Source organism: Chaetomium strumarium, assembly GCF_033439665.1.
Source record: "Chaetomium strumarium strain CBS 333.67 chromosome Unknown B0T15scaffold_1, whole genome shotgun sequence".
In the NCBI taxonomy this organism is placed as follows: domain Eukaryota; kingdom Fungi; phylum Ascomycota; class Sordariomycetes; order Sordariales; family Chaetomiaceae; genus Chaetomium; species Chaetomium strumarium.
The window spans coordinates 3,605,720-3,631,595 of NW_026944429.1; the positions used below are offsets into that span (position 1 = coordinate 3,605,720).

The window sequence follows — 25,876 nt, forward strand, 5'->3', positions numbered from 1 at the left end:
GCAGGAGGGGGGGGGGGGTATGCTGACGCCGAAAGAGGCCAATTCGTTGACCAACACACCTATTACAATTGATTAGACAGTCAAAACTTCCCACCCGGAAAACGACCTGGGTATCTAGATTACATCAACCGTTGCCCAGCCGCGTCCGATTATCCCTCACATCCATCCCATTCTACATCACACTCACTCAACAGAACCTAGGCCCGTCAACCATACGTGGTATACACATGTCCTCCGCCGTTGTCAGCCCTCTCAAACCTCGTTTCCTCCCTTCCCACGTCGTTCCTGAACCTTACACATCTTGCTAGGTATATCCACGAACCCGACATTAACATACGTAGGCTCATCTCACACCTTTATTATCCTCATCATCCTCATGATCATCAACCCTCGCCGAGACTCCCGTTACCCCCTGCCAGCTGTTGAACTGCCCCGGCTCTGGGTCCGCCCTCCGGCAGAAGACCCGTGGCTTGCCGGCCGGTGCGGGAGCATCTCCAGACTAGGCGGCCGAGGCCCCTGGTAGTTGAGCGCGGGGATGGTCAGGCCGTAGCCCTCTGTGCGGCCGGCCGGGTCGTGCTGGTCGACCTCGACGCAGATGCACACGTCGAGGGAGCCGTCAGTGCCGGTGCCGTGACTCGCGGGCGAGGCGGCCTTGTGCTTGGTGCCGCAGTGCTCTTCGCCCGCGTGCAACGGCAGCCGGCCGTCTTTCTTGTGGACCGGGTTTCTGCGTTGGTTTCGTGGGGAGTTTGACGAGGACGACGAAGACGACGACGAGGAACCCGGTGGATGTGTTGAGGAGGGGTCTGTTGGTTGATGATGATGATGTTGATGGGGTACCCCGTTTGTCCCGTTTGCAGCGTGATGATTGGGGGAGTTCTCGGTGATCATGGCAAAGTTGCGACTAGGCATGGTGACGAAATTGTGTTTGGCCGTCTTGGTGCTGTTGCCGGGATCTTTGTCGAACAGCTTGAGGAGGGTTTCCGACGTCTCGTGGTTGAGATGGTGGATGATGTTGCGGCGCGCCAGCAGGTTCGCGACGGCGGCCGGGGGCGGCTTGTTGACAATAGCGGACGAGACGACATTGACTATGTAGCGGTAGTCTTGCTCGACGGGGATGTTGAGACGCGGGTTCGAGTAGAACCTGCCGAGCGCGGCCAGGTGCACGTCGCCGCTCAGGATGGTGGTCCGGACCGAGAACTCGGCGCAGATGCCCTGCAGCTTCTCGATAAGCCAGTTCCGCTCCTTCTTGTGCGTGTGCGCGGTATAGTGGTCGTCCAGATCGTCCAGGAGGTCGACGCTGCCGTCGAACGAGTTGAAGAAGCTGCCGCCGAATCCCATGCGGCGGTTCAGGAACTTCATGGGGCCCATCACAGGGCTGGCGAAGATGTTTTCGAGCCAGGTCAAGCGCTGTGCCTGTTAGTTATGTTTGCCAGGGTGAAGAGAAAGAGAAAGAGAAAGAGAGAAAAAAATAGAAGAAAGAAAAAACGGAAAAATTGAATTGGGACCTCACAGGATACGCAATGGGAATACCCAAAAGGAGAATTAGATGCCTGTACGGCCGCCCCGAGTTCGCGGCGTTTGTGAGTTCTTGCTTCAGGCGGGCGAAGATGGCTCTGTACGTCTCGGGGTAGTTGACCTGGTGTCTCGTACGCTGCTCCTCGTCAGCACAATTCGAGTACCGCCGCTCACCAACGAAGAAGAAAAAAAGCATACCTCGGTGCGTGCGTCAATACCCAAGAAGGCGATCCTGGCGCCCAGCCGCGCAAAAAGGTGGTGAGAATGCTCGGCAACGTACGGCTACGGTTTGTGTCAGCTGGAAGAGTCTCAACGAGCCTTCGCGGACAGAAACCTACTCCGGCCTGTGGGCCATAGATGTAGCCGGGTTCCTCGATTGGCGGGTGCACATAGGCGTTCATCAGCTGGTTGGGGTCAACGCCCTGCCCTTCCTCACCCGACGTGGCGGGAACAGAATCGGACGTGTAGGTGGACCCGGGGGGCGGGAGGTGGTGCTGGAACAGCATGTAATACTTGTGAGCGACGCCGCCGATGCCCCGGAAGACGTCGCATTTCATGAACTTGTCCACGTAAGACCCAAACCCGTCGATTATCTGGTCGGTCAGCATCTTGCACATGCGCAAGCACCGCAGCAGGGGATAGCTTAAAGCTTAAAGCTTACATCGTGGTCGTCCCATATGTTCAACTGGGGAATCTGGCCGTTGGCTGCCGCAAACGGCTCCGTGGAGTACCTGTTTTCGTGCACATGGTGTCAGCACGAACCACTTTGCAGGTCAAGGATGGGTTGACCGACCAACGAATGTAGTTCTTCAAATAGTAGTCATCGCACTTCTGGCGAAGACTTTCCGGGAACGGATGCTCCCTCCGCTTCTTTGGGTTTTTGGTGTCCGACCACGGCCGGAGCGGACCCGAAACACGGATACCGTCGTTGTAGATCTGATCGCCGCCACCAATCCTGCGGATCCAAACCCGTCAGCTCCAACTGTCGCTCCGCGCGAAACTTATGCGGAAAACCTTACATGACGTGAAAAGGCCTCTCCTGGTGCAGCCGTATGACATCGTTCCACAGCGCGGGGCCGCTCCAGGCCGCCTCGTCCGTGCCGACGCTGAAGCCGTTGCACGAGTGGAACATGATCCTCATGGACTCGTCGACGGCCGGCACGAAGAAGCTGTTCACCCGCGGCTTCGTCCTGCTGGCCAGCCGTAGATCAGGGACTTCGTACTCCCACTTCGTCTCGGTGGCCTCCATCTGAACGACCAGGTCAAACCGCCAGAAGGTGTTGCGCGTATCCGAGGAGAGGCAGAGGCCCTGGATGTCGTCTGTTTTACCACCGGCACTGTCCGCTTCGCCGGCCCGGCGCAACTTCAGCATCGGCACAGCGGGCTGTGTCCTCCCGCCGCCCTTGGTGACGACCAGCACGCTCCCGAACCACTGCGCACCCTCCATCCGCCGGTAGTTCAGCAGCGGCCCGCAGACGACCTCCTTGCCGTCGGGCGCGGGGGGAGGCCCGGCGTTTTCAGCATCAACACCGTCCCCGTGCACACCACCGTCTTCCGTCGTCACGGCCGCCGTGGCAGCCCTCGCCTCAGACGCGCCGGCAACGACAGGCTTGAAGCGCGGAGTCGTGGGCCGACGGTCGGCGGGGATTTCGGACGGGTCGATGCGCGACTTGTTGAGGAAGTCGGCCAGGTCGCTGACGCCGGCGTCGCGGGCATCGGCGTCGCGCGCGACAGGCGCGCTGCCGGCCCCGCGAGCCTTTTCGTACTTCGCGAAGGCTTTCGACTCGGCATGGCGCCAGCGGTTGGACGAGGCGTACGGGTTGGGCAAGCCTTCGTCGTCGTCAGCGTAGGGGATGGTATGCGCGCCGCTGTCGGCTGGCGCGTCGGGCTGCGAAGCCATGGCGTTCTGTGCTTGCGCCGATGCTGCGTAGGTAGCTTGGCTGTTGGCGGGGCGTATAGTTCAAGGTGTATAGGACGAGCGCGTGTCAAGGCTCGTTGGTCTTCCCGGTTGGTATCCTAAGCCAATTGATCCTGGAAAGCCAAGGAGAAAGGTAAGAAACCGAAAATAAGTTCACTGAGGGAACATCGGGAATCGGGCGATGATCTTTTGGATGTCGCTGACAAGAGACAGAGAGTAATAAGACCGTCCCTCGGTCGAGACTAGCGCGGCCGTCTTAGCGAGTCCTGGCAAGCTGAGAGACCGAGATTAAAAGAGGCACACAAAACCAATGTGACTGTTGGTTGGGACAGGGAGGTCCCGCGCCGTAGTTGTCTTTTAGGTTAGGTTAGTTGATCGATACCGAAACAGGTTCAATCGTACGAGGGCGGCGGTTAATGTTATCTGAGAGCTCCCGTCAGCTTGCGGCCTCCGGCACGAACGTACAAGTACATGTAGGTAATGTCCGATTTGGGTAGCACAGCCAAGACCGCAGAACCAATACACAGGTACCTACGTTTGCGATGTCTCTGAGGTGGAACTCGTCTTGAATTCCCGAGCTCCGTTAACGTCGGGCCCTTCTATCCATTTGCAGGACTAGTTACTACGGAGCCACAGATTTTTCATCAATCCTCTGATTGCCTTTCAAGGTTTGTTGAATCGCCCTCGTTGGAGGCCTGAGATCAGCAGGGTAGTTCTTCTTGCGTCAGTGCCATCTTGCCGTGCACGGTGCCTTGGGTCTCTTGGCATTGATTGGCAATGGGTCCATGACGAAACCAATCATCCTATGGGCCGTGAGCGGCAGAAGCGGCTAAGACCAATGCCGGTTAGTCGGCACGGAACGGAATGGCCCACTGAGCACCCTGCAGCTGAAAACGTGGAGCTGCCATCTCCAACTTTAAATTCGCGAATGTGGTTGCTCCGCAACACAGCAGGCCAAATCGCAATACGTGTACGGAATATTGGTGAAACAATCGCCCTTCCGACGACGCGAGTGAAGCGTTAAAAGAGGTCGACGGCGCGCATCGAAATGAAATGCAAGAGTTACGATTGATGCAACTCGATGATGGTATACATCAGTACATGTACAAAACTTTATATACAGACGAACCACATGCATATCCGTCTACACCTAGTTATCGTTCTATGGTGGCGCCTTGATCTTGTACCCAAGCGTTTCAATACCTACTCCTTCGTTGTTAGTGTTGAGACGGTCTCCATAAGGCCCCCCTCTCGATGTCTGGCCAGCCTTCTCCTCTCAACTAGGTGTGCAGCAATCATGCCGACGCCGATGCCCACCAAGTGCGCCGTGAAGTCCACTTTGAAGCGCTGGGGGGTGAAGATGCCGCCAATGTTAACCGCGGCGCCCAGAGCCAGTATGCTGAGACCCTGAACCCCCTCTCTCGGTGGCGGGGGTAGGCCGAAGATCCGGAAGGACTCGAACCGGTGCAGCCAGAGATACGCCGCCCCTATCCCGTAGATGGCCCCCGAGGCCCCCAAGGTGGCGAGGTCCAGCCGGTTCTTCAGCACCGCCATGGTCAACGTCCCGAGAGCGCCAACCGTACCGGATGCAAAGTAGGTCGCCAAGAACGTGCCTCGCCCGACTTCGTCGTGGAAACGTACGCCCAGGAACCAGAGGATAAGCATGTTCTGCAGCAGATGGGCGAGCGACTGGTGTGAGAATATGGAGCCCAGCATGGCCGCAGCCCGCGGTGTGGCGGCAACGACCATAAAGTTCCGGTTCAAGAAGCCCCAGATCGGCGGGACCTTCCACAGCATCCAGCCCAGCGAGTTGGCCAGGATAAGCAAGCCAACTGTGGCGGCTGCTGGTGGGACGTCGGGCCACAGCCTATCCGTGCGCTTCGGCGGCCGGTAGGTTGCGGCGTACGCCAGACAGAGCCCGCTCACGACGAGGGCGGCGGCGGTCGAGGGCCAGAGACGCTGCCACTTGCTCATTTTGGGCGGCTCTTTGAGCGACGATTGCGCCTTGGCTATGTACTCCTGCATCTTGGGGCTCAGCTGTCGCTGTTGTTGGCCCCTGACCTGCAGTGGCCCCGCCTTGCCGTGCCTTTCCTCTTCCTCCCGCTTCTTCTTCTCCTCCTCGCGCCGTTTGAGCTCCGCCTGCCATTTTGCCTCGTTGTGAGCGCGGATCGCATCGAGGGCGCTCTGTCCGTAGAAGCTATCCTTTTTCGCCTTGGGCTCCGCACCGCCCTCCTTGTAGAGCTTCAGCTTGGACGCCTGGCCCGGCCCGCTACTCGTTTCCGTATCTTCCGCCTCTTTGGCGTCGCCGTTCTCCAGAACGGCTAGTTCGTCTTCGGCCCGGAGGCCAGCGTTCACGATTTCGTCGACCGGGACGTGGTTGCGGAGATAATGGAGGGCGGTATTCTGGTGCTCCTTCGAATACTTCATCGTATTGAGCCGCAGGGTCGGGTCCTCGAGCGTGCCAGCGACACGGCGGCCATGTAGAATCCTCAGGAGCTTATTGGCGGCCGCCGTGCTGATGTTCGTTCCGAAGACGGCAATAACCTCATGTGTTTCCAGGTCCCGTTTTGCAAACGGAAGGCCATCTTCGTCTTTGTAGTTTGGAGGTAAGTCGACATAGTGAGTAATGACGGTCTGGCCAAGGATGAGTGTCCGGACACCGGGCGATCGCCGCACGTAGGCCGGTCCGATGTGTCTCAACGCCGGGGGGGCTGAAAGGACGTTTCGACCATGTCCTCCTCGCTGCGGTTGCCGCTGGGATTGAACGGGCGGCCAAGATGCAAAACAGCGACTCGAGAGAGGGGCAGCGCGCAGAGACTGGGCGCACGGCTTCGAAAGCTGGCGGGCGGCGACCTGGACGCTCGACCGGAAGGCATTGACGCCCAGGCTGCAGCTGTGCATTGTCGCGTATCTGGCGCCTGCAGTTGCGCCGCGGCGCGCTAACCGTCCATCAACTCCAGCTGGCAGTCAAAAAGCGATAGACAGGCGTTGTGCCGCGGCTTATTTTGGATGTCGGAGAAAATTCCGCTTTTCCTCCGGCAGACAGGCCGGCGAGCTATGGACTGGGGTAGAAGCTCGGTGCTCCACAGCGGGGTAAACCGCGGCGCCTCCAAGCATCCGCTCCCGGCGACAGCAGGCAGCTTTGCAGCTTGCGTTTGACATTGAAACTGTCATCTCAAATGGGCCTCCACCAAAAAGCCTTCCCTCCACAATACATAAACCGCGAACAACAGAAACCCAAAGCAGTCATACCACTACCTACACAGTCAAGGGTTTAGTCGGCAAGCGAGTACTGAGCTTCACATTCAATCCACATCCGCACCACCCCGCAGTCACCATCACCACTAAAGAAGAAATACAAAAAAGAAAATCAAGAAACAGAAAAAAAGAAAGAAAAATGTCCGCCGAATCCCTGCCGATAACCCCAGCGCGCTTTGCGGCCGCGCTCAAAGACCTGCCGGTCTCGTCGCTTCATCTCAAACTCGCCGAGCTCCGCAACAGCATCGCCCACCTGGACTACTCCAACGAGCAGCTGCGGCCGTACGCCGAAGGGACCGCCGTCGCGGTCCCCCCCTCCTCCTCCCAACAACAACAACAACAACCACCACAATCACAGTCAGACGACGACCAGCAACAACAATCACAACCACAACAGAGAGGCGAGCCAGACCAGGATTGCATCGACGCGATCAGGGAGAACGAAGAGGTCATTGAGCGGATGCAGGAGCGCATCCGGCTGGTGCGGGCGGAGGTGGAGAGCCGTGGGCTGAGCTGGGCCGAGTTTCAGGCCGAGGACAGCAATGATAATGATAATAATAATAAGGCGGCGGCGGAGGAGGAGGAGGAGGAGGGCGGTGGGGAGCGGTCAGGTCCAATGGTGAATGGAAATGGTGGTGGTGGTGCGGAGGGGATGGTGAACGGTGCATCAGCGGTAGGGCGGGACGAGGAAGGCGAGCGGCGGCACTCTGCCTGGACGGATGGGACCTTCCAGACTGGGGTGATTCGGAATGGGGAGTTGCATATGGATGCTGTTGCCGGGTCGCGACGGGGACAAGGGGGATCGCTCACTGATGAGGAGTTGCGGCGAAGGATGGAGGAGCAGTTGAGGGGGTTGGGAGGCAACGAGGATGACGAGGAAGGCGGGCTGCATTTGTAAGTGTGGGGGGTTTCAGCTTTGATGAGTGTGAAATTTTGTCCCTCTGAAGGAGGGTTGCTTCAGGTCGTCCGGGAAAGGCGCATGGGATGGCATTGCTTCACGTCAATACCCGGCGATCGTCAAGGTTAAAGGCGCAATTTGGTTCATTGGTTCATTTGTTGATGCTGTGATGGTCTCTGCGGAGAAACCGCAGGGTAAGCCTCCCAGGTTGTGTAAGGAGAGGTACATGTCAGAGTGCAAACGAGGATGAGAAACATGAAGCAGGTGAGAGACAGAGGAAATATCATGCTGTATGATGAAGCTCGCCTTTTGTGTATGCAGCCGCGCTAATAAACGCCTTTCCCCATTCAAAGAGCAAGCCAACCCTCCTATGATGCGAGTCCCATATGACAAACGTATGCTACCCCAGGTCCATGCTGCAACGAAAAGGGGGGGTACAATGAAACTGTAGGGGAGATATGGAAAGTAGGGAAGGGAGACCGGGCCAGGATATCGATGCCTGTAGCAGCTGGTCGCCAAAGGCCCCTTCACCAGGGGCAACGAAGCTGGTGATGACAACTGATTGGTAATCCCAGTCGGCGACAGTATCCCGGAAGACAGAAGATATCGGCTTCGCCAACTACCTAAGAATGCACCGCCACGTCGGTATTAATGGACATGGCTGACTGAGTCTCTGGTTTGCTGAACTCCGTTCTGGGAGTTGGGCTGATAGTCTCTCGTGAAGGATGCGCAGACTCGATATGTTCCACTTTCGAGGCACCTCTGCCATCGTACCCGGAACTGGGGTTGGTGGGCAGCCTTGGTTTTTGAGCGGCGTGAGTGGACAACGAAGTATTGCTGAGCGTCTCGGCACCTCTCGACGCATATGAACCTTCATCATCTTCATCATCCTCAGATTCCACCTCGGGCGGCCTGTGACTTCTCCGTCTCCTTCGGTTGCTCGCCGCATCTGGTTCCTCGTCGGAGTCGGTAGATGAGTAGTTGGTTCTCGCCGTGCGCCGACTCCTCATCCTTGTGGCCGACGACACTCTGGATAACGACTTTCGTAAGGGCGACGTCGGGCGCCACTCGTCCTCAAATGGCGTCTCGCCTCTCCGGATCCTAGCCTCAACGGCTCTCTCACCCACTAACCTCCCGAGCGAGCCGCCGTCCCGGGTCGATACGGTCCTCCTAGACGCGGCGCTCATGGTACTCGTGCTCCTCGTGACGGGGACCTTCCCCTCCATGACCTTGGCCGGTGGCGGCGGCTGGAGCATCCACCGTAGGGCGTCTTTGTGCGCAGGTTTGCTGCTAACGACCGGCGGGTGGTACTCGTTCACAGGCGGGTTCCTGGGCGTGAAATAAAAGTTATACCGGTCCTCATCCGTCACCTGCTTCTCCAATCCGAGCTTAGACTCCATGTAGCGGCCGGCTGTCGTGCCGGCGTGCTTGATGGCGTCCATCAGCTTGTGACCCGACCACGTGGACTCATGGCCCCACAACTCCTCGTCCTCGCGCTGGTACCGCTTCACATTCCAGTCGGCGCTTGTTGATATGGATGCCGTTTTGCTAAGGGTTGGACTCATGGCCTCTTCCTCGGGTACGACAGTCGGGGCGCTGCCAAGGTGGATGTCGATGGGGTTGGTAGATGGTCTTGGGCTCGATATGGACGCCATATCCGACATACTGACCACGACGCTGCTTCCCGTGCCGATACTCGGGCGGCCATCCCGGCTCGCCACAGTTAAACGGCGCTGACTGAGGCTCTTGCTGATCCCGTCACTCCCCTTTCTCTTCTTGGGCAGGCTCGGCCCCATCCGGATCTCCTCGCCCCAGTACGGGTTCGTGTGGAAAGGGTCTGGATGCCGGTACAGATGGGGCTGTTCCATCACAATGCGCTCCTTGATCACCCTGTCCTTCTTGGCCTGCTGCCGCGTTTTACGTTGGGCTTGGAGCTGGTTGCATGGTGTGCAGGCGAGGAAGTAGAAGAGAGCGGACTGGGCGGCGACAAGGTACGACATGGCCGGTTCTCGTCGCCGGCATTCCCCGGCTGACGATTTTGGATTCCACTGGGCCTGTTTGTATGGGTAAGGGGCATGAACTGAGTAATTGAGTGCCCCGTCGGGGAGACAGTCGGTCGGTGATTCTCCTTTTAACTTTAAGTGGTGGCCTAGGAAGACGAACTGCACACGACTGACGTGATGACCATCGCAGGCAATGAATGCACTGGGCCTATGATGGAACGGGCTGAATGGAACAATCGGAACGGTCGGATATCTCGCTGCCGTTCGTCTAGAGGCAATGGCCAACTGGATCCTCCAGAGGAATCACGGACCTGCGGGGAAGCTGGGAAGGCAAGTAGTGTAAAGGTGCTCGGCACCGTGTCGGCTTTTGAGGAAGCTACGAAGGGAATTGTGATCTTAAATCCCTCTGCCCCTCAGTGAAGCGACAAACACGTCGCGCGGTACAATGCCGGGAGCATCTGGTTCGGGGTTGTACGGGATTCGAAACCGAGAGGCTGGCGCGACTGTGGCTGCAACAGGACAGTGAGTGACCCCGGCGTGGGCTTCCTAGTAACCGTCTCACGAATCGTTAAGGAACGGAATCAGAGTGTTCAAGGAATGTAAAGTCCACACAAAGGGAAGAGGCTGGAATAGTGTAGCAGGCTGTGCATGCCTGGGAAATAACTAGAGTCAAGAGTCGAAAACGAAAGATAGCAGAGGGGTTGAGCGACAGAATGCACCGGCGCGAAAATGGGCCTCGGACTCTCGAGCAAGTCAATCAAACCTTGAGTCCTAAACCATGTCGTTGGCATCGAGGCCACCCACGCAATGGAAGGCAGTGTAATTTCGATACACGAAGGCCACGCCACTTTCGTATGCGCTAGGGGTGAAGATGGACCCTGTCGGCAGCGCTAACTAAAACGGCACGGACTTTCGCGAGCAGGTGGGAAGAGGCGCCGGCTCAGGGCTTCTCTAACTTGAACTAATCAGGTGTCCCTTCTGTTCACTCACTCCCGTCATCAGCTCAAGGGCTCAGCGTGACAATTCATGAGGCGTTTCGAGCAGTAACTATCATGTGAGGCTGCGGCCTGGAAATGCTTGAACAAGGCCAGTTGACGCTCATCGGTAACTATAGGTAATGAAGGAAACTTATGCCTCGGGGCTCTAACCTACCAATCCGGGAAGGAGTTGGTAAAACGGTCTTGAGGGAATGCGACTGCGGGCCCCGATGTCCCCGTTGCATCGACGGGTCCTGCAGTTGTTCCTCTTACACAATTGCGGGGAACCCCTTAAATGGCAGTCACGGTGTTATCACAATTGGGAGTAAAACTGTCTGGACGTTTGATAACCACCTATGTGGTTTGTAAGATAGGTTCTTCTACAGTAGAGTATAACGTGCCGCTAATGGCACTAATGGAACAGAATTCCCCGCATGCAGACACTCGCCTTGAAATGGACACCGACGTGTCTCATGGCAGTGGCTTCGGGGCTGGCATGCCAACAGTCAGTCCTCCGGCTCCATGTCCGCTGCCACGTGGTAGGTAGGTTTGTCGTTCCTGAACTGAACTTCATCGATAAGAGGATGCCCCGCGCAGCCCAGTGCATGATAAGGTAGTAAGGTAGAGATGAACGGTTCCACATGGACGGGTTGTCGTCGGACGGAACGGATAGAAATCCCTTGACCTGGCTCGTCTGGAAACCAAAGTGTTGGTTTCGATCGGTGCCAAGCACTGTCACATCAGGGCACCGTCGTCGCATGAAACAGGACGGAATGGACGATCGGCCCCTGCAGTAATTATAGAGACCGACTGACAGCCATCTATCTTCTGCTGTGTAACTACTAGCGTTGCACCTCGCCCAGTATAAATCGAGGCATGAATGACTTGCATATTTCCAGTTGACGTAGGTATTGTACATATGTAGTATCTGAGCTCTCAGATCAGCAAACATTCTACTGTCATGCCTCTACACACCAACGTTCCTCTGAATGTGGGTGCCCAAGGGATGGTAACCGTCTCTCCTGGCGATTCGGGTCGAGGGTGATATAACAAGCATCTCACGGTACTAAGCAGGTCGTTACACCTCCAAATCCCCTCAGCGGCAGCCTTATGATTAAGCTTCACTCGTGCCGTCTGGTTTGCCACGCTTCATCTCTTGGTGAGACATATCCTGCTCTGTTACCGTTTTGAGGACACTTTCACCTGGCATGAAATGACTGCACTAGAAGTCACGGGGAGGACAGTGAAGAAGTCCATGCATGGTCAAGCGCTGAATACGTGTCGTAGCTAGCTAAATGAAGGCATAGTCGCATGCTGCATGTCCCGGCCCTCTTCGAGAGCCAACGACTCTTGCCGTGATCAGCGGTCACCGATCCTCTCATGCTGCCAGCCATTTTCTTAATAACGCGTCTCTGATCGCACCGATCCATTGCGTAGCCGTCACCCTGTATTTCCCCCATCCAAGCATATCTTAAGATAGTTTTTCTGCAGGCTTGAATGAGTCCCGAGATTGTCGTCGCCACCCCATGCTAATAAAAGGGATGCTAGAGTAAAGTAGATAGAAAGGAAATGTAAGAAAGTAAAGACAGGCGGAAAGAAACTCAAAGGGCTGGACTCCGGAAGCATTTTTCGGCCGGTAATATACATAACACAACACACGAACTCCGTGCCGTGGCCCAACCGAAGAGACAGTCCGCTTGTGGGACATGCTGGAATGGATAGGGTTGGCGCGCCCAACAAAGGGACCCAAGCTCAAGCCGAGGTGCGCCTGCGGAACGACAAAGTGCACGGGAGAACCATGGAACGGAAAGTGTTAAACCTCCCACTCGTTCTCACCGGTCTCGTCCTCACTCGGACTCAGAGCTGCGAAGGACGACTGCTGCGAGAAGGGCTTGGTCGTTTTGCCGGCCGTCTTGCTGGTGGCAGGTGCAGCGACGGCGCCAGTGCCGTTGCTCATCGCCCGTGGCTTGGGTTGGCTGGGAGCCGCTTGAATAACAGTGGGCTCCGAATCGACGGGGCTGTCGGCCATGGCCTCCCTATGCTTCTTCTTGTTCGGCTTCTTCGACGTCACCGTGTTCCAAGCCTCTTCACCCCGAAGCATCTCCATCTGTTCTTCCTCGGAAGGCAGACTGGCGATCCAGCTATCGGCAGGGTTGGTCTGGGCAGGCGTGGTGGCGCTCTCGCTTTTGGAGACAGACGCATCAGTGTAGCTACTGGTGTCAAATGTATCCAGAGGTTGCACGGGAAGGAAGCCGCCGTTCGTAGCACTGCTGCTAACGCTGCCATCGGTGCCATTGCGGTTCCAAGCAGACTGCTGGTTTTGGGCAGCCACGAAGGCGGAGCCGTCCTTGGCCGGCCGCCCCTCGGCGATGCGTGCCTGTCTCCTCTGGGCTTCCAGATCCGCCCTCCTCTGCTTCTCGTTTTCCTCGCGGAGGGCCTTGGCAGCCTCAGCCTTTTGGCGGTTCTGGCGCTGTTTCTTGGTCTCGGCCTTCTCGGGCGCCTTTGCCTTCTTTTCCTTCTTCGGCTTGGCCTTGTCGGTTTCGGTGAGACGGAGAACCGAAGGGCCGGCAGCCTTGGGCTCCAGCATGTCGCTGACATCCCCGGCGTCGACAGCCTTGATCTCGGGAGATGGGGTCGAGGACTCGTCGTCATCGGCATCGACGCCCGCAGTCGAGGACGGGGCCGACATCTTGCTCGGCTCGGCCTTTTCATCATCAATGATCTGGGCTCGCGACTGCTTCACAGACTTGTGCCGCTTTTCATCACTCTTCTTGGGCGCATTGAGGCTGGTGCCCTGCTTAACACTGGCCAACTGGCGGGCGAACTCTCGGTTGTCGACGTCATCGTCCGAACTGTAATCGGCGGGCTGGCTCGGGCCCGATGGCTTGGCTGCCCGTTGCTTGAGCTGCGACGGCTTGCTTGCCTCGTCAGCGTCTTTGCTGTATGCCTCAGACCGCTGTCGCTTAGCCTTCTCTTTAGGCTCTTTGCGAGTCTGGCTGTGCGGCTTATCTTCCACGCGCTGCCGTTGTGCGGCACCTCTTCCAGCGTCACGCGCTTTCTTCTTCCCAGGGAGTCCAAAAGCAACAATGTAGATACATCCTATGACCACGGTCCAGCCGACCAGGGTAGATACTGAAGCGCCCATGGTGGATTGGCAAGACGCGCAAGCTCAGGGGAACCGGGGAATCGCGCTCGGTCTCGGGGAGGTATGAACGCGGCAGACGCGCCAATCGAGAGAGAACGTAACGCGTTCGGTCAAGAAGGATGATCGCGCCTTGAGCGGAAGCTCAATCCGCGGGGCAGAAGTGGGTGGCAGATCAGCGTCCTCCTTAATTGACTAGTAGGTGGCACAGGTCCCCAACCAGGGTGTCTAAAGCTCGGAGCTCAGATCCGCGAACCGGCCGACTGGAATTGCGATCTCTTTGCGTTGTCGGAGGGATCGGCTGAAGAGGTAGTGGGTTACTCCGTACGCGATGGAGCAAGACAATGTAGCTCGATGGGGAGAGAGAGGAGAAAAAGGGGGTTGTTTGGTGGCGATGCTCGATGATCGCGAACCGAGCCAGCACTTGCAGGTGAAAGGTGTTCAGAAGTTCGGTTCCTCTTCTGGCCTACGCCAATTCGCTAGCCCCAGTTAATCTCCTTAACTCGCGGAAAAGTTGCCGTGGCAGGGGTTGGCAACTACGACCCCTTGCTCGCGCTTGTTCACTCACGTGATGTGGTGCGACTGTAGTTCTCTGAAACAAATCAGACATTTGAGGCGCGACCTGAAGGGTCCAATTCGATTAGTAGAACTCTTGATGGAAGAAATATATCAGCGGCATTCCACTTCAGCCAAGAGCCTCGTTCTTCCCCCTTATTTATGCTCACAGATGCTTGTCGACAGAGTCTCGGATAATCGGATTACCGACAGTATTGTCACCATCCTTCTGTGACAGATGCCTGATATCCCATCGTTGACGAGCCGGATTTCCGCCTAGTATAGGTAGACTCACTTACACAATAGTATGCCTCAAGATATCGATGCTCTCGACACTCGGGTCCCCGCCGGATGAATAGTAGACTGAATTCAAGCAATAAAGCCCACCTTATCTTCTGTAGAAACCGTGACCACCTTACATATGATGGAGCTCGCATACCTTTCTGGCTTCCAGTCCCTCCTGACCTGCCGCGTGCCTGCTCCAGGTTTGTGCAAGGAGAGGAAAGACTCTCGATGTCGTGCCGTGAGTGCCCAGTGATGAGATGAACGACCCAAAAAGGAAGGTAAGAACCCTTCCGTCCAATCATAGAGATGCTAGAAGTTTTATGCCAGCGGGTCCCAAAGCCTATCACGGCTTACAGGCTCATCCAGTACCGTTGTGCTAGTGTCAAAGCCAGTTTCGCACAAAACTTACCTTGAAGCCAACACTGAAATACTAAATGAATCCCAGGTTTGAGAACTGGGCTTAAATCTGACTGTCTGCTGTTTACGCAACACTGTGCCCCCTCCTGAGCCCCGCACTTTGCAGCCACCATGTCGCCCAAGAACCGCATCATTATTGATACTGACCCAGGTTTGGCACGAATTCTATGGGTTTATTTACTTCAACTTGTTCCACTAATACCCGGTCCCAGGTGTTGACGATGTCCTCGCCTTGCTGCTGGCCCTCAGCGCCCCGCCCGAGGAGCTCGAGGTTGCCATGATCTCGGTCACATACGGCAATGTCCCGCTGCAGAGGTACAATACAGCACAGGCTTGCGGTGGCCTCAGTTGTAATGGCACACCATGCATTAGCGCTTGACTGACGGCGATTTGTTGCAGGTGTCTCCGCAATGTGGTGGCGTTGTTCCATGTGCTCGAGAAGGAGATGGCATGGCGGGCATCCGCAGGCAAGCCCACCTATGGCGCACTGAACGCTTACAAGCCCATCGTGGCCGTCGGCGCTGAGCATGCCCTTGAGGACGAGCAACTCGTGGCCGACCACTTCCGTAAGTCTATTCCCAGGCCCTTCGCCCGGAGGTTAGTTAGGACGCTGACAGAGGTAGACGGTGCTGATGGGCTGCATGGTGTCCATGATGCGGTGAGTTGCATAAAGCCCACCAATCCGTTCCTTCCTGTCCCGAAATCACCGCCTGATCGGATTCCTTAGCATCCTCACCTGTCCCCAGCCGACACCTGGCGCAGCCTGTTTGAGGATGCCCCTAGTGGATCGGACAGCTCTGATGAGCCGCCTTCGTATTCAAGATTCTTCACTCCGAGCAAGAGGGTGGCCCACAAGGAGATTCTTCGGATCCTGAGGGAGGAACCCGAGGACACCATTACCATCGTTGCCATCGGCCCGCTGACCAACGTCGCCCTGGCGGCGGCGGAAGACCCCGAAACCTTCCTGCGCGTCAAGGAACTCGTGGTCATGGGAGGTGCGGTGGGAGTGCAAGGCAACGTCAGCCCCTGCGCCGAGTTCAACTGCATGGCCGACGCAGTCGCGGCTGCCCGCGTGTACGCTCTGACCTCCCTCATCCCGGAATCGACCATGCCGCCCACGGTCCATGGCAAATCCTTCCTGCCGCCCTACCCGGCCAAGCTGTCCCGCCAGCTGAAGCTGACGCTGTTCCCTCTGGATATCACCACCCCGCACGAACTCACAAAGCAATTGTTTAACGGGAGGATTAAGCCCCTCAAGGAGGCCGGCAGCCCGCTGGCGCAGTGGACCGACACCTTCATGAACGGCACCTTCGACAACATCGAGCGGATCCTCGGCGATGGCAGTGAGCCGGGCCTGTCCTTGCATGATCCCCTCTGCATCTGGTACATGATGACGCGTGACCACCCGGCGTGGAAGACGGTGGCCAAGCCTGAGGACATCCGGATCGAGACGTGCGGGCAGTGGACCAGGGGCATGCACGTCGTGGATCGACGCCGCCGGGCGAAGCCTGGTGAAAAGGACAGCACGGTGCAGACGCACCCGGCGGATCCCATGGATGCCGTCACGCTTGACGAGGTTCCCGGGGACACAATGGGTTGGCTCAGCGTACGGAAGGGTAACAGGATCAACAGGATGCTCGAGTCGCCTGGTCAAGACATCTTCGCCGATGTACTGCTGAAGCAGGTTTTCGCATAGAGAGTAGAAGAGATTGACAGGCCATTGGTTGCATAGACTTGAGTTTTTGTGTTTCATTCTGGGTATCTCATACAAGATGTGACCAGCTAGTCGGGGGATCAAATCTCAGCCCGTCTCTCGCAATGTCAGCATATCTCATGCGGAAGTGAGGTGAGAGCTGGGTTGTGAAGAGGGCATACCCTTGGATTACACCCGCGCAAAACCCAAAACGCCTGGCTCTATGAGAAAGCGAGGTTTCCCTTCAACCCCAAAATGTAGTTGTGCGGTCCAATCCTGCTCCCTCCAATGCTCCGGCAAACCTGGCCATGCGGTCCATGCCTAGGTACCTAACTAGGTAGCTTCTGATGTCCCATACCGTGGTCCGGGATTTTCAATCCTCATTCCGCCGTCTTCACATTCACCCGCCTCGTAAAGGGAGAGGTAGCAGTCTAGTGCTTCGTCGTCCCAATCGGCGCGCCTCTCACTTCGGTCCAGTTAATGCTCGCGTCCAGCGGCTCGTCGACCAGCCCCACCAAGCAGACATTTTCGCCGCGGATGATGTACAGGCCCAGCGGGACCTCGACTGACGGTTCGCCCTCGTCGGGGCTCCGGATCACGCGCTCGACCGTGTTCTTGAGGACCTGGAGAGCGGGGGGTGGAAGAGGCAGATTTCCACAAAAGTTAGGGACAGTGATCCAATAATAATACCCGAATTAGGGTTTATTCGAGGGTGCAGGAAGTTGTCAAGAAAGCAGCAAGCGTAGCGTACCAGGTTGGTGGTGTTGTCGTGCGCCGCGAGCACGCCAACTAAGTTGCGGCCATCAGTCGTGATGATGCACACCTTCTCTAGACAATGGGCCGTTAGAAATATGGGGGAATATTGCGGGCGAAAATGGGGCCTGGGACAATGGACAGCATTCTTACTTTCGACATAGCTGTTCAGCGACATTGTGAGGGACTGAGTCGGTCGCGATTGGCGAGCTACTTAACGAACGCTGACAGATGGAAGAAGCCGCCCGGGTTGAGGCGGGTGCAGTTGTTGTTTACTTGTCGGCGGCGCGCTCACCGGTGACCGGAAGTTCAGTGTGTTGTTCTCTCCATACGTGAGATCCATGCAGTCAAGCTCCCAAGCTTGTGATGCTGCAGGCATCTTATTAGGAGTCTATCGTGTAGGCGGTGAGTTGCAGGTATCGGGGTATGCAGTAATCTGTGTTTATGCCAGAACATTACCCGCTTATTACCCCTAAGCCGTTTGTGGCACACAATAAACATGGGAGTGAGATACTAGATCATAGGATACCTGTACCTAACAAGAGGCATTAGGGGTTCCTAATCAAGGTGACTGCTATGTGTAAAGATATGAGCTATGTGTTTCCTCATATCATATAGATGTGCCGAAATCCGACGTCACATGGCTGTCAGAAACATAACAGTGGAGGGAGCAGGTAGCCGTCTCTCAAGCAACTGAACAGGATACCTTCTCAATGATTGCCCACTAAGGTCGACACCGAGGGCCGGAGCGCAAGGCGAGCACATGATGGCCCATCACACCACTTAGCCTGAGCCCTTCTCATTTATGACTGGGCTGACATCTAACCCACAACTAGGTAGTCCTTGTCGCCGAGAAGGAGAGAGGGAGAGCGAGACCATATCAGGTTGCATTGAGTTATGTTGAGTTACCGGGAAACATGCTGTAGACATCATGGCAGTTGACTCGGAAGGTAAAGTGGATGTTTTGGGAGGAGACTGCGGGGGAGGGCAGGATCAACCGTTACCTACGGTGAGTACCCCGCAAAGCAGGCGTTCGTAACTTCATCTGGCTCTCGGGGGCACCTGGAACGCTGAAGTCGGCGGAAATCCTCCTTCCAGAGCTGAGCAGCCTGGAAGCAATTGAAGACAATTCTAGGCTGCTGGTGCTTTCTATTGCTGATGAGTTTGCGGTCCGTGATGATCCGGACAGTGTCCCGCCTTTGGAGCGGGGCCCGAGGAATACACCGGCCTGTCTGGTGCCATCCTGGTGGGCTGTTGGAGATAACTTATCCACATAGTCACAACTGTCAGCCCACCCGTCCATCATCCACCATGAACAACATGGACTCCAAGATGCTGAGATCGAACCGCTTGAGGCAGGTCTTTGCTGAAGCCAAACGCCCCGCGATGGGGTTCTGGCAGATGCTGCCTGGAGCGAATATCTCGAGAATCCTGGCTAGGGCGGGAGCGGATTGGGTCATGGTCGACTGTGAGCATGGCAATATGGATGGTAAGAGGACAAGCTCTGCAGAACTTCAAAGGGAACTCAGTCAATAACCAACCGAACCCCTCCGCAGATGCTGCAATGCACGAGGCAGTGCCTGCCATTGCTGCGCTTGGCGTGTCCCCGATTGTTCGCCTACCGGATCTTCAGCCGTGGATGGTGAAACGTAAGTAGCCAAAGTGAACTTGTGGTGGCTCAAGGAAGATGCTGAGACTCGAGAAGGAGCTCTGGATACCGGGGCACACGGGGTAATCATCACAAGTTTCCATGCCTTAGGGAAGCTTATTAACCGCTATCCAGATCCTGATCCCACTCATCCGGACCGTCGAGGAAGTCAAGAGTGTAGTGGCCGCGGCCAAGTTTCCACCCGAGGGACGAAGGGGGTTCGGCTCGCCGTTCGCAATGCACAACTTCGAACCCGGATTGACCTCCACGGAGTACCTGCAACAGGCGAATGAAAGCCTCCTAACAATGGTGCAGATTGAGACCCGGGAGGCGTTGGAATCCGTGGAAGACATCGCACCGCTTGTCGACGTCGTGTTTATCGGGCCCTTCGACCTCGGCAACAACATTGGCCACCCTATACTCGATGGCAAGATGGACCCCGAGCTCCATCATGCCATCGAGCGAATCCTGGCAGCTGCCGTGGGGGCTGGCAAGAAGTGCGGTATATACTGCACATCCGGCGAGCAGGCGAAGTTCTATGCGGACAAGGGATTCCACATGCTCAGCGTCGCAACCGATTTCACAGCCCTGGGCGACGCGATGGCAGACGCGCTGGCCACTGCCCGGGGAGAATCCAAGAGGGAGAAGGGCGGTTCGTATTAGGGCAAACGAAATCCGTAGCAGTATTAGCCTGGTCACTTCTCAACTGAGTCCATCTTCGCCATGACTTCATCGACGGTGAAGCGGTGCATCAATCTCGTGGCCTTGGAAGACAGCTTTGGGTCTTCATCGGGTGACTGGGTCTTGCTGATATGGATCTAGTCAAAGTTGAGTTACGGCACGTGCAGAAAATACCTAGTACTAGTGTGGTACTCGGGTTCTGATTTTGCAGGATACTTACAACAGGGACATCAAAGTCATAAAGGTCTCGCCACGCCCTGGATTCCGGCTTGATGATGTCGACCTCCTTGAATGCAAAAGGCCGTTTATCCCAGACGTCGGATAGCACTGATCTTGCCTGGCTGCATAGCCCGCAATTCTCTCGGGTAAACAGCGTTATCCTGCAGGAGTGGAGTAGTCGGCCCGTGACACGCATGATTTCAGAGGAGCAGAAAGGACAATTACGATGTCTGCAAGAGCCAGACCAAACTGAAGTTGAGCACGAAGGCTAAAGGCAAGACTAGATCGCCAAAGGGACCAGACGCTAGTCCACTCAGGGTTAGCCTGGGTTCGGGATGAGCATGCAACCCCCCGGGAGCATTGCTAGCTGCCCCTCCCCCACCTTCTGAGCCCGGCAGCTGGGAGAATTTCTGGTTGGGAAACTTCCATCGACTTCGAGAGAGCTTCCACAGAGCCCAGAGGTCGTGTTTATTTGTTTTGGGGTCAATCTGCCGTTCCGCTTCTTCTGCTCCTATTAGACATCTGCATTTGACCAAGACGGTTCTCACAAGATCTCCAGTTATTACACCGACAGCAAGGCCGCACTCGGCTGCTGCACCTCCAAAACCTGCACTGGGGGCTGGTCAGCGACATCAACCTTCTCGATCACACACCATGGCACAGAAGTGTGTCCACCAAGGCTGCGGCAAGCTCTACACAGATCCCGAAGAGGTCTGCCGCTACCACCCTGGTCCGCCAATCTTCCACGAGGGCCAGAAAGGTGCGCGCTCCGACTTCTTCCGCCTCGGCCGTTGAAAGGGTGTCGCGCTGCAGCTGGCCGATGCCACTTTCGCTGCCGGCGGCCTCTTTCACCACAGCTGCCAAGCTAACCACAACTTGCTGTGCACAGGATGGAAGTGTTGCAAGCCACGCGTCCTCACCTTTGAGGAGTTCATGGCCATCGAGCCTTGCACCGAGGGGAAGCACAGCACCACGGATCTGCCACCCAAGATCGAGAAGAAGGAAGCGGACCCAGCCCTCCTCGACGCTGCCAACTTCCCGCCGCCCCCGGCCCGTGCGCCCGTCGCGGCACCGCAGCACATACCCACCCCGCCTCCGCCGCCCCCGGAGTCCGAGGATGACGACGATACGATAGAGATTCCCGATGGACGCGTATGCAGGCGGAGGGGTTGCGGTGCGACCTACGAGAAAGGATCCAGCAGGGAAGGGGAGAAGTGCGTGCACCACCCTGGTGTCCCGATATTCCACGAAGGGAGCAAGGGGTACAGCTGCTGCAAGCGCCGCGTGCTAGAGTTCGACCAGTTTATGAAGATCGAGGGCTGCAAGACCAAGGACCGGCACCTGTTTGTGGGCAGCGGCAAGGACCAGGGCAAGGGCTCGGCGGCCTCAGGAGGTGAGGAAGTACTGGACACGGTCAGGTGAGTCCGCCCTTGTTCTCCCGGATGTGCGCTTGGCAGCTGCCCGACGAATGGATCTCCGTGGCCAAGGTCCAGCCAAGGCTGGCTGTGTGTCTGCAAAAGACCCAGACGGCCGGGGCGGAACATGGTCGTCCTGACCGCCGTCGCAACTGCGGCCCAACCGGTTGGTTCATTTGCTTATGGTGCCCCTTCATCTCGCAGATCCGACTTCTACCAGACCTCAACGGCGGTAATTGCGTCCTTCTTCCTCAAGAAAATCGACAAGGACAAGGCCAAGGTGGAGTTCCGAGAACGGGAATTGGACCTGGACCTTCCCACGTCAGACACGCCGGTTCCAAAACGGTACAAGGCGCAGGTGCCCCTATACGGCTCCATTGATCCCGCCAAGTCCACCTTCAAGATCTTGGGTACCAAGATCGAGGTGTCACTAGCCAAGGCTGACGGCAGCTCTTGGCCGGTACTTCGCAGCGATGATCGGCCAACGGGAGAGATTCTCCAAGTTGGCCGAGCCGGAAGAGTGTAGTTGCGGAAGAAGGAAGGTGGAATAGATGGAAATGCGATGCTTGCTGTTCTCATCTTCTCCCTCCCTCCCTGATTCTCTCTCTGGTGCAGAGTGGGGATTCCGTTGTTGAGACGGAAGGATCAAATGAAGTGCAGCTCATGAAGAGGTGAAGTCGCAGCCCGACGACAACACCTGAAGCTTAAAAATGCCACTTTACGGAGCGAAGGAACCCGGTTGGGGCTTCTTGGGGGTCACCTGAACAGACCCGGGGGTCTGAATAAGGAGGGGCTGGTCGGGTCGTCATGGGAGGAGACCACTAGGGGCGGGCCGGCAGAATTGCTCCAGGCATTGGGTAAAAGCCAAATGCGCCCGGGATATCCAAACGCACCGCAACTTTAAAAGACGCGTTCCGGCTTTTTACTGGCGCGTACGGTACCCTCCTCGCTCGTTGGCTCAGGTCTGGACCAAACGGCAGAGATCACTCTTGGCTCGTTCTTGGCTCGTTGACACCCTCGGCTTCCCGCCAGCCCTTCGTCCCTTCCTCTGGGACGACTGCCACCGTCTGCCTGGGTCAGTGTCTGCTGTGTCACCACATCGTCACTTTCCCAGGCCCCCTGTTCCGTAGCCTCCCGATCAGCCTTCGGTCGAAAAAGCATCCTGCATTTCGAGACATTTGAGTGAGCACCAGTCCACACCCAGGGATTCCTTCAGGTGTTGCCTGCCTACATGTGTAACTGGCCAATTTCCGCAAATTGCCGCTACTATAGTTATCACATGCAGTTCCCGTGTTTCCCATCTGAAGCCATCACCCATCACCGCCGTCGTTTGTGGGCCAAAGCAGGTCAAAACTACCTACCTAGGTAGTGCATCCGAAATATGATCACCGTCTGCTCTCCGCCGCACAGTCCCCATCTTATGTGTCGTTATGTATGATCTGGCGGACGCTCCGGAGATGGAAGCCAAGCGAAGCCAAGACTTGTAGTTATCACAGGCGAATCGGATCTCGCTGGCCAGCCTTGGCCGACTAACCTAAGATCTCTCAGATCTACAATGTAACTCCCGACGCCGCAGTCAGTCTATCAAGGTCCCGGAATATCCTGTACAGACCGCGCATGAAACACGACAAATTGACAGAACTGTAAAAATAAAAAATAAAAATAAAAAATAAAAAATAAGCAAAACGCTTGTTTCTTTCTCCTTCCGCTGACTGACTGTCACAAAAGTCCCCGACCGAACAAAGAACAAAGTCCGGCACCCAACATTCCGCCGCGGCTTGCAACGCTGTGATCCGTCCGTTGCACCGAACGTAATAAATCCGCCTACCCTACCACAGTGGATATGGTAGACAGGCGGACACGGTGTAACTACGTTAGCTCTGTGGCAGTCAAAGTCTGTGCATGTATCCGTACGATACCACAGTATGTAGTGTACAGTACCACGGAACATGTAATAAAAGCAAAGGATGGAGGAGGAGCGAGGAGGCTCTTCGCCGATCACCCAAATAGGCCAAGGCCATGGAACCATGTGCTGCTGTGTATCCGTGTCTGTGTGTCATTGTGCTTGTTCGAATCCAACCCGAACCAAACTGAGGAAAAGGGGCGAGGCGGATTAGTACTACGTAGAGTCCGACACCAAGGTGACGCAACAAGGTCTCACCGTCCCGCCATACCGCACAGTAGTGTATGAGCTGCTCGCCAATGCAGCCTGTCAGACGGTCTATCAACAGTAACACAGCATATCCCCCAAGGCCAGAGCCAAGGCATGGACGAAAAATAGCCGGTAACTACCCTACCATACTACGGGTAAGAAAAGGGAGAGAGAATGCCTGTGATCGGGGATTGTATTGCGACAACGGGCTTGCTTACCTATTCGTAATGTAATGTAGTATCTTGCTACCTAACAATGCCAAGAGATAAGATAATAAACCGTAAAAAAAACAAATCCAACAACCCCTGGTATGTAGATCATGATGCCGCTTCATACTTGGCAAAACTTCCGCCCAGTGCCCAGTGCCCCGTGTCCAGTGCCCCGTGTCCAGCGCCAGTGGAATAGATGCTGTAGTACCGTAGAGCCAATCATGGAGAGAGATTCGTATCATATAGCACACGCCAAGGGTCAAGGTCAAGTCAGCCATCCGTTGTCACGCGGGGACTGTCCTCCCGACTCGGTCCCGGTAGGGAGCGGCGTCGCTATCCTCACGACCGGTGACCTCGGTCTGGAGGGCGTCGTTCTAGAACCACCACCACCAGCAGCAGCAGCAGCAGCAGCACCCGATCTCGAGTTCGGGTTCGGGCTCGGGGGCTCAGCAGCAGCCGCATCCGCTGAGAGAGCACCGCCGAGCCTGCTGGGGTTGGTGGGACTGCCGTTGTTGGTGTTCTTGTTGTTGTTGCTGCCGATGTTGCCGCTGCTCCCGTTGTTGTTGACAATGGTCATGGCCTTCTTGAAGGCCACGATGACGTGTCCATCGCCCCGGCCAATGACTACCGCGTGGTCAGGCTCTAGCATGCCCGGGTCGTCCTCAAACTTGATGATGGGCGCGCCTTCACGGGTGAAGCCGAGGAACTTGGCCGAAATCTCGCCTTCTTCCTTTTCGCTGTCTTCTGCGCGGAGGGTTTGTCTGAAGCGGGTCATCTCGGTTAGCTCTCAGCTCTACTTTTCTTTTTTCGGGAGGCAGTGTAGCCACGCCAAGATTGGGTAGGACATACTCTCTGCTCATGGACAGGGTGTCGAGTCCACGGCTGGAGCTGCTGGCGGACATTGCCCTCCTCCTGCCGCGGCTTCTGGATCGCACACGCTGGACGCGCTTGCGCATCGCGCCGTGCACTGCGTGACCTATGCCTGCAACGACTAGCACCGGCGTGCCGAGAGCCAGTGCCCAGGGTCTAAAGCAGTCAAAGTCAGAATCCGTTCAGCAAAGGTCCGCTTGTGGGAGCAGGACTTACGGGTTCTTCCTCCCCCGCAGGCTGTTGAGGATGGCGAGCAGGATGCCGAAGATGGCAATGACCGAGCCGACCTGCATCATGGTCCAAGTGGACCAGTAGAGCGGCATGAGATCCTCGCCGTCGCAGAACTGCAACGCCATGAGGGCATAGACTTCCATGACGACGGCCACGACGGATATGGCGGCATAGACACCGCAGACGGCCAAGCATGTCTTCATTTTCTTCCTGTACCCGTGAGAGTCGGGCCCCCAGCCCCGGGCCTGGATCTTGTCGAGGTCACTGTCAAGAGAGTCAGGTCGATGCCGCTGATAGACGGGATCGTGAAGGGAGACACAAGTAGAACAAGCAACTCACCCGCTGTATTTCCATGAGGACAGGAACAACATGCATATCACCGCCACGAAAAGGAACCAGTAGATGAAGTCGAAGGACCTCCGGTCCAGATGCGAAGCGAAACCAGCGTAGTGGTCACATCGCGCCGGGTCGATAGGGTTGAAGCCCCCAGCCATGCCAGGCTGTAGCGGAGGAGAGAAAAAGAAGAAGAAAGACAAGTGAATGGGAAAGTTGACAGAGATAGGCGTTGGCTCAGAATAGCGGTAAAGGGTCTTCTTGAAGTAGAGCAAAAAGCTAGACCAGGATATGTGTCCCCGGCAGTGTCCAGACCGTATTGTACTAGTACTCTTGGTCCCAGGGGTCCGGGGCGATGGAGATGGCTGGGGCTTTATATACAAGAGACATGGGCAACTGCTCCGGGTGAGAAGGTGAAGTGCGGATGATATCTGCTTCTACCCGCATTCGCATCTCACTGGTTCACCAATTCCAACGCTGTGCAGAACCCCGTGCCCAGAAAGCTGATGAATCTCACGGGAAGTAGACAACGGCCTGGCTTGACAGGGGTTCAATATGCCGATACCCTTGCTCTGGATGGGGGGGTGTGTTGGCAAAGGCTGATTGTGTAACAGGCGTTTCGATTGGAACTCCACCGCACGACATCACGGCGTGTATTGATGAAATCATGGAAGGCCGCAGAAATCAGGCTTACACAGCAATCG

At 56.5% G+C, this 25,876-nt stretch overlaps 12 protein-coding genes across 12 annotated transcripts; 4 read left to right on the plus strand and 8 right to left on the minus strand.

Moving 5' to 3' along the window:
• Positions 1 to 7: 7 nt before the first annotated feature.
• Positions 8 to 3,607, minus strand: B0T15DRAFT_37079 (uncharacterized protein). The gene is made up of 7 exons (XM_062864199.1): positions 2,535 to 3,607; positions 2,309 to 2,470; positions 2,177 to 2,246; positions 1,854 to 2,108; positions 1,714 to 1,797; positions 1,511 to 1,651; positions 8 to 1,407 (listed from the first exon to the last, which is right to left on the minus strand). Exons 1-7 carry the CDS (start codon positions 3,413 to 3,415, stop codon positions 406 to 408), a joined length of 2,595 nt encoding a protein of 864 aa, XP_062726191.1. The 5' UTR covers positions 3,416 to 3,607; the 3' UTR covers positions 8 to 405.
• An 817-nt stretch (positions 3,608 to 4,424) lies between these two features.
• Positions 4,425 to 6,530, minus strand: B0T15DRAFT_518474 (uncharacterized protein). The gene has a single exon (XM_062868362.1). The coding sequence runs from the start codon at positions 6,332 to 6,334 to the stop codon at positions 4,637 to 4,639; it is 1,698 nt and encodes a 565-aa protein (XP_062726192.1). The 5' UTR covers positions 6,335 to 6,530; the 3' UTR covers positions 4,425 to 4,636.
• A 43-nt stretch (positions 6,531 to 6,573) lies between these two features.
• Positions 6,574 to 7,862, plus strand: B0T15DRAFT_37118 (uncharacterized protein). Its single transcript, XM_062864201.1, has one exon. It carries the CDS (start codon positions 6,831 to 6,833, stop codon positions 7,587 to 7,589), a length of 759 nt encoding a protein of 252 aa, XP_062726193.1. The 5' UTR covers positions 6,574 to 6,830; the 3' UTR covers positions 7,590 to 7,862.
• Positions 7,863 to 7,945: 83 nt separating this feature from the next.
• B0T15DRAFT_37111 (uncharacterized protein) lies at positions 7,946 to 9,679 on the minus strand. The gene has a single exon (XM_062864200.1). The coding sequence runs from the start codon at positions 9,587 to 9,589 to the stop codon at positions 8,213 to 8,215; it is 1,377 nt and encodes a 458-aa protein (XP_062726194.1). The 5' UTR covers positions 9,590 to 9,679; the 3' UTR covers positions 7,946 to 8,212.
• Positions 9,680 to 12,382: 2,703 nt separating this feature from the next.
• B0T15DRAFT_507096 (uncharacterized protein) lies at positions 12,383 to 13,714 on the minus strand (the record flags this gene model as incomplete). Its single annotated transcript, XM_062867627.1, has 1 exon — positions 12,383 to 13,714. The coding sequence occupies one exon, from the start codon at positions 13,712 to 13,714 to the stop codon at positions 12,383 to 12,385; it is 1,332 nt and encodes a 443-aa protein (XP_062726195.1).
• A 626-nt stretch (positions 13,715 to 14,340) lies between these two features.
• Positions 14,341 to 14,745, minus strand: B0T15DRAFT_518479 (uncharacterized protein). The gene has a single exon (XM_062868363.1). It carries the CDS (start codon positions 14,701 to 14,703, stop codon positions 14,485 to 14,487), a length of 219 nt encoding a protein of 72 aa, XP_062726196.1. The 5' UTR covers positions 14,704 to 14,745; the 3' UTR covers positions 14,341 to 14,484.
• Positions 14,746 to 14,948: 203 nt separating this feature from the next.
• Positions 14,949 to 16,960, plus strand: B0T15DRAFT_37183 (Inosine/uridine-preferring nucleoside hydrolase domain-containing protein). The gene is made up of 5 exons (XM_062864207.1): positions 14,949 to 15,119; positions 15,181 to 15,283; positions 15,368 to 15,534; positions 15,592 to 15,626; positions 15,696 to 16,960. The coding sequence occupies exons 1-5, from the start codon at positions 15,080 to 15,082 to the stop codon at positions 16,662 to 16,664; spliced, it is 1,314 nt and encodes a 437-aa protein (XP_062726197.1). The 5' UTR covers positions 14,949 to 15,079; the 3' UTR covers positions 16,665 to 16,960.
• B0T15DRAFT_37223 (uncharacterized protein) lies at positions 16,945 to 17,802 on the minus strand. The gene is made up of 3 exons (XM_062864211.1): positions 17,568 to 17,802; positions 17,413 to 17,489; positions 16,945 to 17,284 (listed from the first exon to the last, which is right to left on the minus strand). Exons 1-3 carry the CDS (start codon positions 17,590 to 17,592, stop codon positions 17,093 to 17,095), a joined length of 294 nt encoding a protein of 97 aa, XP_062726198.1. The 5' UTR covers positions 17,593 to 17,802; the 3' UTR covers positions 16,945 to 17,092.
• Positions 17,803 to 18,471: 669 nt separating this feature from the next.
• B0T15DRAFT_518489 (Pyruvate/Phosphoenolpyruvate kinase-like domain-containing protein) lies at positions 18,472 to 19,986 on the plus strand. The gene is made up of 4 exons (XM_062868364.1): positions 18,472 to 18,903; positions 18,971 to 19,063; positions 19,120 to 19,145; positions 19,198 to 19,986. The coding sequence occupies exons 1-4, from the start codon at positions 18,573 to 18,575 to the stop codon at positions 19,723 to 19,725; spliced, it is 978 nt and encodes a 325-aa protein (XP_062726199.1). The 5' UTR covers positions 18,472 to 18,572; the 3' UTR covers positions 19,726 to 19,986.
• B0T15DRAFT_37379 (uncharacterized protein) lies at positions 19,742 to 20,526 on the minus strand. The gene is made up of 2 exons (XM_062864217.1): positions 19,964 to 20,526; positions 19,742 to 19,880 (listed from the first exon to the last, which is right to left on the minus strand). The coding sequence occupies exons 1-2, from the start codon at positions 20,156 to 20,158 to the stop codon at positions 19,758 to 19,760; spliced, it is 318 nt and encodes a 105-aa protein (XP_062726200.1). The 5' UTR covers positions 20,159 to 20,526; the 3' UTR covers positions 19,742 to 19,757.
• Positions 20,201 to 21,903, plus strand: B0T15DRAFT_425869 (HSP20-like chaperone; the record flags this gene model as incomplete). Its single annotated transcript, XM_062865640.1, has 3 exons — positions 20,201 to 20,722; positions 20,852 to 21,380; positions 21,582 to 21,903. The coding sequence occupies exons 1-3, from the start codon at positions 20,617 to 20,619 to the stop codon at positions 21,901 to 21,903; spliced, it is 957 nt and encodes a 318-aa protein (XP_062726201.1). The 5' UTR covers positions 20,201 to 20,616.
• A 1,802-nt stretch (positions 21,904 to 23,705) lies between these two features.
• Positions 23,706 to 25,586, minus strand: B0T15DRAFT_37568 (uncharacterized protein). The gene is made up of 4 exons (XM_062864227.1): positions 25,179 to 25,586; positions 24,825 to 25,103; positions 24,588 to 24,764; positions 23,706 to 24,499 (listed from the first exon to the last, which is right to left on the minus strand). Exons 1-4 carry the CDS (start codon positions 25,331 to 25,333, stop codon positions 24,004 to 24,006), a joined length of 1,107 nt encoding a protein of 368 aa, XP_062726202.1. The 5' UTR covers positions 25,334 to 25,586; the 3' UTR covers positions 23,706 to 24,003.
• Positions 25,587 to 25,876: the final 290 nt, after the last annotated feature.